Source organism: Aquarana catesbeiana, linkage group LG04, assembly GCF_042186555.1.
Source record: "Aquarana catesbeiana isolate 2022-GZ linkage group LG04, ASM4218655v1, whole genome shotgun sequence".
In the NCBI taxonomy this organism is placed as follows: Eukaryota; Metazoa; Chordata; class Amphibia; order Anura; family Ranidae; genus Aquarana; species Aquarana catesbeiana.
This window is the reverse complement of record NC_133327.1, coordinates 677,959,090-677,969,239: the sequence shown is the minus strand read 5'-3', so window position 1 is coordinate 677,969,239 and position 10,150 is coordinate 677,959,090. Positions and strand designations below refer to the sequence as shown.

The 10,150-nt window shown below is 48.3% G+C and overlaps 1 protein-coding gene across 1 annotated transcript in view; it reads left to right on the top strand.

Annotated features, from left to right (window-relative positions):
* Positions 1 to 5,428: 5,428 nt before the first annotated feature.
* Positions 5,429 to 10,150, top strand: part of GTPBP2 (GTP binding protein 2) — a gene marked incomplete in the record, with an annotated part of 29,299 nt that continues 24,577 nt past the window's right edge. Inside the window, 1 exon segment of the mRNA XM_073628693.1 lies at positions 5,429 to 5,697. Within this exon segment, the coding sequence (XP_073484794.1) occupies positions 5,545 to 5,697 (153 nt within the window).

Below are 10,150 nucleotides of genomic sequence, written 5' to 3'. Positions count from 1 at the left end.
AGTGGGCTGTATAAGGGATTTATTGGCAGAAAAAGAAATGTTTTACTATCCAAAGTTTAAACAACAACAAGGGCAGAAGATTTAATAGATGGAAAGTTGAAAAAATGACTGAAGGTCCGCTTTAAGGGTAAGATAGAAAGTCATTGGACTGTATAAATCTGCCCTCATATTCCATAATTTTGGTTAATATAAATAAGAACTGTACAATCAGATTGTGATATGTATGGCCACCCTTAGCGCTAATCATTTCTCTTTACACAGATCATAACCTTGACCACACTGCCTCTAGAATAATTGCTGTGGATGGCCAGCCTAATTTCTAATTACAGCTGGCGAGATGGAAATTTTTAACAAATACCCCCTTATAAGGCCTCATGCACACTGGGCGTTTTTTGACGTTTTTACAGCTGCTGTTTTTGGCTGTAGACGTTTTTTTTCTACAGTCATTAAACTCTCAATCATGTGATCCTATGTGTCCATGCACACATAAGCTGTTATCAGCAGTTTTGGGCAGTGGCGTTTTTGAGCAGTAAAAAAACCCCAAAATTAGTGGGTTCTGAGAGACGTTTTTCAGCTGTAAAAAAATTTATTTTTTTCTTAAAAAAAAAAAAAAGCGTGGAAAACCGCTAAAAAACGCTAATAAACGCTAAAAAACGCTATTGCAAAAACATTGAAAGAAATTGAAATACTCACTGCAAAGCTACTGGCGTTTTTATAACGTTATTTTAACGTCCAGTGTGCATGAGGCCTTAAAGGATCGCTAAAGATAAATTTTTTTTTTTTAAATAACAAACATGTTATACTTACCTCCACTGTACAGCTCGTTTTGCACAGAGTGGCCCCGAACCTCGTCTTCTGGGGTCCCTCGGCTCCCCCCCCCCCGCGCAAGGACTCAACACCTTCATGCGAGCTCCCTCGCATGGTGTTAAGTGCTTGCGGGCGCACTCCCGTGATACAGCTTGCGGCCATAGCCGCTCACTGTATCACTCGGCCCCGCCCCCCCGGCACGCCGCGTCACTGGATGTGATTGACAGCAGCGCGAGCCAATGGCTGTGCTGCTTTCAATCCATCCACTGTAACCAATCAATGGCCAGGCGGGACTTTCAAGGGGTCAGGTAAGTAAAACGGGGGGGGGGGGGGGCTGGGGGGGGTCAGTATTATCAGATGTTTTTTCACCTTAATGCATAGAATGCGTTAAGGTGAAAAAAAACTTTTACCTTTACAACCCCTTTAATCTGCAGATATAAGCCAGCCAATGAGTAATAATGGAGATTTATAAATACACGGGATTTCCTCTGTTTTTGTTGTTCTCAGAAAATGGGCAAAGATTGCTGTGAGTCATACAGATACAATGTCAGTGGAGTTACTTCTCTGTTATATCAGACTGACAACTTTAGCCCCGCCCCCTGCCCTTTCACCAAACAATGCACATTAATACAATGTCAGGGAAGTTACTGCTCTGTTACATCAGACTGACAACCATAGCCCCACCCCCTTCCTATTCACCCAATGACATACACTAATACAGTGTCAGCGAAGTTACTACTTTGTTACATCAGACTGACCGCCAAAGCTCCACCCTCATCTCATTCACCCAATGATAGACTGGTCAAAGTAGTGGTCATATACTGGTAATGTACTGGTCGTGTACCGGTAATATAATGGTCATTTACCAGTCATGTACCAGTTGTTTACTGGTCATGTACTGGTTGTATACTGGTCTTCTACTGGTAATATAATGGCCGTGTACTGGTCATATACTGGTATTATACTGGTCATGTACTGGTTGTATACTGGTCTTCTACTGGTAATATAATGGCCGTGTACTGGTCATATACTGGTATTATACTGGTCATCTACTGGTTGTATACTGGTCATATACTAGTCATTTACTGCTTATATACTGGTTGTATATTGGTCATGTACTGGTCATATGCTAGTCATTTACTGGTTGTACATTGGTCATATACTGGTATTATACTGGTCGCGTACTGGTCATATACTAGTCATTTACTGGTCATATACTGGTAATGTACTGGTCATATACTGGTAATGTACTGGTTATATACTGGTAGTGTACTGGTCATATGCTGGTCTTGTACTAGTCATTTACTGGTCGTATATTGGTCATGTACTGGTCATATACTGGTCGTATACTGGTAATATATTGGTCATTTACCAGTCAAGTACCAGTTGTTCAATGGTCATGTACTGGTAGTATAGTGGTCATGTACTGGTAAAATAATGGTCGTGTACTTGTCATATACTGGTATTATACTGGTCATGTACTGGTCATCTTCTGGTTGTATACTGGTCATGTACTAGTAATTTACTGGTCATGTACTGGTTGTATATTGGTCATGTACTGGTCATGTACTAGTCATATACTGGTCATGTACTGCTCATATACTGGTTGTATATTGGTCATGTACTAGTCATATACTGGTCATGTACTGCTCATATACTGGTTGTATATTGGTCATGTACTGGTCATATACTGGTATTATACTGGTCGTGTACTGGTCATGTGCTGGTCTTGTACTATTTAGTTACTGCTCATATACTGGTTGTATATTGGTCATGCACTGGTCATATACTGGTCATATAAGGGGAATAAGGGGTGGCATAAGGAGTGGGGGGAGGCAGAGAGTAAGCAGGAGGCATAGGGAGAGACTGGGGGGGGGGGGGGGGGGCAGAGGTAGAGAGAGTAAGGAAAGGGTTGGGGGTAAGACAGAAAGAATAAGGAAGGAGAAGTTGCTGCTATAGCTGTCAGTGGCAGGGAAAGGGTCAATATGACACTGCCTGAGAAAAACAAAGTTTATTGTTGTTCTCAGTGATGGAGATTCTTGTGAGTCACCCTGATACAATGTCAGCGGAGTTACTACTTTGTTACATCAGACTGACAAGCATAGCTCCACCCCTTTTATTCACCCAATGATAGACTGGTCTTACTAGTATACTGGTCACGTATCGGTCACTTACTAGTATTGTGCTGGTCATGTACTGGTCATGTACTGGTCGGTCATATAGGGATCATGTACTGGTCAAGTACTGGTTGTATACTAGTCATGCACTGGTCATGTACTGATCATGTAATGGTTAAGTACTGGTTGTATACTGGTCATGTACTGGTTGTATACTGGTCATGCACTGGTCATATACTGATCATGTACTGGTCATACATTGGTCAAATACTGGTCATATACTGATCATGTAATGCTTAAGTACTTGTTGTATACTGGTCATGCACTGGTCATATACTGATCATGTAATGGTCAAGTACTGGTTTTATACTGGTCATATACTGATCATGTAATGGTCAAGTACTGGTTGTATACTGGTCATGCACTGGTCATACATTGGTCATATACTGATCATGTAATGGTCAAGTACTGGTTGTATACTGGTCATGCACTGGTCATATACTGATCATGTACTGGTCATACATTGGTCATATACTGGTCATATACTGATCATGTAATGGTCAAGTACTGGTTGTATACTGGTCATGTACTGGTTGTATACTGGTCATGCACTGGTCATATACTAATCATGTAATGGTCAAGTAGTGGCTGTGGTCATATACTGGTTGTGTGCCGGTCATATGATGATCATGTAATGGCCAAGTACTGGCTGTATACTGGTCAAGTACTGGTTGTATACTGGTAATGTACTGATCATATACTGGTTGTCTACTGGTTGGATACTGGTAATGTACTGGACATATAGTGGTCATGTCACAGCAGTGAATGTGAATGGAAGTACCCGACGGACACATTTCTTCCTGTGTGGACGGTAGGGATGAGCTCCGGCGTGTTCGCATGGCGCACGTGCCGAGCCCGCCAGGAAGTCGGCACGGCGCAGCGCTAATCACAGGCAGGGAGACATTTCCCGATCTCTGCAGCCGCACATCGGGAAATGTCTCACTGCTTGTGATTAGCGCTGCCCCGTGCCGACTTCCTGGCGGGCTCGGCACGTGCGCCATGCGAACACGCCGGAGCTCATCCCTAGTGGACGGTTTCGATGGACAAATGCAGTGCAAAGTGTGACATCAGAGTGGGACACTTTTGAAATTTTGACCTGCAGTTGACCTCCTTCTTTCCTGCAGTTGACCTCTTCTGACCTGCATTTTACCTGCAGGTGACCTTCTCTCCTTCAGTTGACTTGCTTCCTGAGGGATTTGCATTCCCATAGACTTGTAAGGGGATTGAAGAAGTTCTTGAGCAAACAAAATCCCATTGCCATTGGTCACTTCTGATGTGCTGATCTGTATCTTCCCATATTCTCCTCCCCATCCTATAACCCTATATACACACTGCCCACAATACCAAACCCAGTGTACAGACAACCCCTGCATACCCCATCACCCCTCCACTTCACCCCCAGCAATCCCGGCTCAATACACAGGCCACTCCTCCCCCCACAAACCCCTTCAACCCTCTGCCTTCCCTTACAGAACACAACTCCCTCAGTGTACCCCCCCCCCCCCAACACACACACACAACAAATGTGTAGAAAGGTGTGATGGCTCATAAAAGATCCAGAACATTCCCTGTCACAGGAGGAAGTAATTCTGGGTGCACACTGGGTTATTGGGGGGGTAATAAGTGTGACACAGTGGGAGGATATGGAAGGAATCCTGGGTGCACACTGGGTTACTGTGGGACAGTAATGGGTGTGAAAAACAGGGAGGATGGGGAAGTAGTTCTGTGTGCACACTGGGTAACTGAGGGGACAGTAATGAATGTTGCACATAGGGAGGGTGGTCATTCTGTGTGCATACTGGGTTATTGGGAGGCAGTTATAAGTGTGACACACAGAGAGGATGAAAAAGTCATTCTGGGTGCCCACTGGGTAACAGAGGGGACAGTAATACATGGTGCACATAAGGAGGATGGTCATTCTGGGGGCACACTGGGTTAATGGGGTCAGCAATGGATGTGACACAGATAGAGGCACAGAAAATTCACTTTGGGTGCACACTGGGTTATGGGGAGGGCAGTAATAGGTGTGACTCACAGGGAGAATGGGGAAGGAATCCTGGGTGCACACTGTTATTGGGGGACTGTAAAGGATGTAACACACAGTGAGGAGGAGGGAAGTCATTCTAAGGGGACTGTATGCTGGATTATGGGGGTGGGGGTAGTAATAGATGTGACACAGAGGGAGGATATGGGAAAGAAGTCTAACTAGGGGGACAGTACTTTGCGCTGCACACTTCCAGCTTCCTCCCATCATGCCCCGCGCGCCTGATGCAACATAATGTAGGCGTGGCTCCGCGCGTCCCCTAGGTGGGCGTGGTGGAAGGACGCTATGTGTGGGAACACCGGCCGGCTGGGAGGAGCTGTATTCTGGTGGGCGTGGTTGTCGGAAAATCCAAACAAGCCAACGGTGTGTTGTTGGTGGGCGGGGAACTGAGCGCGATACCGTGTGATTGGTCTATGGGCGGGACCTTGGTGTGATCGGAGAGCGGTGATTGGCGGTGGTTGTGTCCGGGCCTGCTCTGTGTCCCCGGCTGGAGGGTAGCGGGAGACAGAAGAGAGGATGGAGCCGCGGCTGCTGGAGTTGTTCGGAGGGGGCGGCGGGGGAAGAGGGAAGAGCGGAGCCCGGAGCAAGAAACCCACCAAGGGCAGGAACCGGGGGGGAGGATCCGGGGGCAGCAAGAACCACAACAACCCCCCCTACCTGCCCCCTGAGGTACTAATACCCCCAATACCTGTCCTCTGAGGTAATAATACCCCCAATACCTGTCCTCTGAGGTACTAATACCCTCAATACCTGCCCCTGAGTTACTAATACCCCCAATACCAGTCCTCTGAGGTAATAATACCCCCAATACCTGTCCTCTGAGGTACTAATACCCTCAATACCTGCCCCTGAGTTACTAATACCCCCAATACCAGTCCTCTGAGGTAATAATACCCCCAATACCTGTCCTCTGAGGTACTAATACCCTCAATACCTGTCCTCTGAGGTAATAATACCCCCAATACCTGTCCTCTGAGGTACTAATACCCTCAATACCTGTCCTCTGAGGTAATAATACCCCCAATACCTGTCCTCTGAGGTACTAATACCCTCAATACCCGTCCTCTGAGGTAATAATACTCCCAATACCAGTCCTCTGAGGTACTAATACCCTCAATACCTGCCCCTGAGTTACTAATACCCCCAATACCAGTCCTCTGAGGTAATAATACCCCCAATACCTGTCCTCTGAGGTACTAATACCCTCAATACCTGTCCTCTGAGGTAATAATACCCCCAATACCTGTCCTCTGAGGTACTAATACCCTCAATACCTGTCCTCTGAGGTAATAATACCCCCAATACCTGTCCTCTGAGGTACTAATACCCTCAATACCTGCCCCTGAGTTACTAATACCCCCAATACCAGTCCTCTGAGGTAATAATACCCCCAATACCCGTCCTCTGAGGTACTAATACCCCCAATACCTGTCCTCTGAGGTACTAATACCCTCAATACCCATCCTCTGAGGTAATAATACTCCCAATACCAGTCCTCTGAGGTACTAATACCCTCAATACCCGTCCTCTGAGGTACTAATACCCTCAATACCCGTCCTCTGAGGTACTAATACCCCCAATACCCGTCCTCTGAGGTACTAATACCCTCAATACCCGTCCTCTGAGGTAATAATACCCCCAATACCTGTCCTCTGAGGTAATAATACCCCCAATACCTGTCCTCTGAGGTACTAATACCCTCAATACCCGTCCTCTGAGGTAATAATACCCCCAATACCTGTCCTCTGAGGTACTAATACCCTCAATACCTGTCCTCTGAGGTACTAATACCCTCAATACCTGCCCCTGAGTTACTAATACCCCCAATACCAGTCCTCTGAGGTAATAATACCCCCAATACCCGTCCTCTGAGGTACTAATACCCTCAATACCCGTCCTCTGAGGTAATAATACCCCCAATACCTGTCCTCTGAGGTAATAATACCCCCAATACCTGTCCTCTGAGGTACTAATACCCTCAATACCCGTCCTCTGAGGTAATAATACCCCCAATACCTGTCCTCTGAGGTACTAATACCCTCAATACCCGTCCTCTGAGGTAATAATACCCCCAATACCCGTCCTCTGAGGTACTAATACCCCCAATACCTGCCCCTGAGTTACTAATACCCCCAATACCAGTCCTCTGAGGTAATAATACCCCCAATACCCGTCCTCTGAGGTACTAATACCCCCAATACCAGTCCTCTGAGGTAATAATACCCCCAATACCCGTCCTCTGAGGTACTAATACCCCCAATACCTGTCCTCTGAGGTACTAATACCCTCAATACCCGTCCTCTGAGGTAATAATACTCCCAATACCAGTCCTCTGAGGTACTAATACCCCCAGTGCCTGTCCCCTGAGGTACTAATACACCCAATACCTGCCCTCTGAGGTACTAATACCCCCAATGCCTGTCCCCTGGGGTACTAATACCCCCAATGCCTGTCCCCTGAGGTACTAATACCCCCAATGCCTGTCCCCTGAGGTACTAATACCCCCAATGCCTGTCCCCTGAGGTACTAATACACCCAATACCTGTCCTCTGAGGTACTAATACCCTCAATACCCGTCCTCTGAGGTAATAATACCCCCAATACCTGTCCTCTGAGGTAATAATACCCCCAATACCTGTCCTCTGAGGTACTAATACCCTCAATACCCGTCCTCTGAGGTAATAATACCCCCAATACCTGTCCTCTGAGGTACTAATACCCTCAATACCTGCCCCTGAGTTACTAATACCCCCAATACCAGTCCTCTGAGGTAATAATACCCCCAATACCCGTCCTCTGAGGTACTAATACCCTCAATACCCGTCCTCTGAGGTAATAATACCCCCAATACCTGTCCTCTGAGGTAATAATACCCCCAATACCTGTCCTCTGAGGTACTAATACCCTCAATACCCGTCCTCTGAGGTAATAATACCCCCAATACCTGTCCTCTGAGGTACTAATACCCTCAATACCCGTCCTCTGAGGTAATAATACCCCCAATACCCGTCCTCTGAGGTACTAATACCCCCAATACCTGCCCCTGAGTTACTAATACCCCCAATACCAGTCCTCTGAGGTAATAATACCCCCAATACCCGTCCTCTGAGGTACTAATACCCCCAATACCAGTCCTCTGAGGTAATAATACCCCCAATACCCGTCCTCTGAGGTACTAATACCCCCAATACCTGTCCTCTGAGGTACTAATACCCTCAATACCCGTCCTCTGAGGTAATAATACTCCCAATACCAGTCCTCTGAGGTACTAATACCCCCAGTGCCTGTCCCCTGAGGTACTAATACACCCAATACCTGCCCTCTGAGGTACTAATACCCCCAATGCCTGTCCCCTGGGGTACTAATACCCCCAATGCCTGTCCCCTGAGGTACTAATACCCCCAATGCCTGTCCCCTGAGGTACTAATACCCCCAATGCCTGTCCCCTGAGGTACTAATACACCCAATACCTGTCCTCTGAGGTACTAATACCCCCAGTGCCTGTCCCCTGAGGTACTAATACACCCAATGCCTGTCCCCTGGGGTACTAATACCCCCAATACCTGCCCCTGAGGTAATAATACCCCCAATACATGCCCCCTGGGGGACTAATACCCCCCTTTACTTACCATGTTGGCGCTGTGATCAGTGAGAGTAGTGACGGTTGGCGCTGTAAGACATGCTGTGATCAGTGAGTAGTGACAGTTGGCGCTGTGATCGGGGAGTAGTGACGGTTGGCGCTGTGATCAGGGAGTAGTGGCAGTTGGCGCTGTGATCGGGGAGTAGAGACGGTTGGCACTGTGTTCAGTGAGTAGTGACGGTTGGCGCTGTGATCGGGGAGTAGTGACGGTTGGCACTGTGTTCAGTGAGTAGTGACGGTTGGCGCTGTAATCGGGGAGTAGTGACGGTTGGCACTGTGTTCAGTGAGTAGTGACGGTTGGCGCTGTGATCGGGGAGTAGTGACGGTTGGCGCTGTGATCGGGGAGTAGTGACGGTTGGCGCTGTGATCGGGGAGTAGTGACGGTTGGCGCTGTGATCGGGGAGTAGTGACGGTTGGCGCTGTGATCGGGGAGTAGTGACGGTTGGCGCTGTGATCGGGGAGTAGTGACGGTTGGCGCTGTGATCGGGGAGTAGTGACGGTTGGCGCTGCGATCGGGGAGTAGTGACAGTTGGCGTTGTGTTCAGTGAGTAGTGACGGTTGGCGCTGTGATCGGGGAGTAGTGACAGTTGGCGCTGTGATCGGGGAGTAGTGACAGTTGGCACTGTGTTCAGTGAGTAGTGACAGTTGGCGCTGTGATCAGTGAGTAGTGACGGTTGGCACTGTCAGTAGTGACAGTTGGCGCTGTGATCAGGGAGTAGTGACAGTTGGTGCTGTGATCGGGGATTAGTGACAGTTGGCGCTGTGATCGGGGATTAGTGACAGTTGGCGCTGTGATCGGGGAGTAGTGACGGTTGGCGCTGTGATCAGGGAGTAGTGACGGTTGGCGCTGTGATCGGGGAGTAGTGACAGTTGGCGCTGTGATCGGGGATTAGTGACGGTTGGCGCTGTGATCGGGGAGTAGTGACGGTTGGCGCTGTGATCGGGGAGTAGTGACGGTTGGCGCTGTGATCGGGGAGTAGTGACGGTTGGCGCTGTGATCGGGGAGTAGTGACGGTTGGCGCTGTGATCGGGGAGTAGTGACGGTTGGCGCTGTGATCGGGGAGTAGTGACGGTTGGCGCTGTGATCGGGGAGTAGTGACAGTTGGTGCTGTGATCGGGGAGTAGTGACAGTTGGCGCTGTGTTCGGGGAGTAGTGACAGTTGGTGCTGTGATCGGGGAGTAGTGACAGTTGGTGCTGTGATCGGGGAGTAGTGACAGTTGGTGCTGTGATCGGGGAGTAGTGACAGTTGGTGCTGTGATCGGGGAGTAGTGACGGTTGTCACTGTGTTCAGTGAGTAGTGACAGTTGGCGCTGTGATCAGTGAGTACTGAAGGTTGGCGCTGTGAGTAGTGACGGTTGGCGCTGTGATTGGGAAGTAGTGACAGTTGGCGCTGTGTTCAGCGAGTAGTTACGGTTGGCGCTGTGATCGAGGAGTAGTGACGGTTGGCGCTGTGATCGAGGAGTAGTGACGGTTGGCGCTGT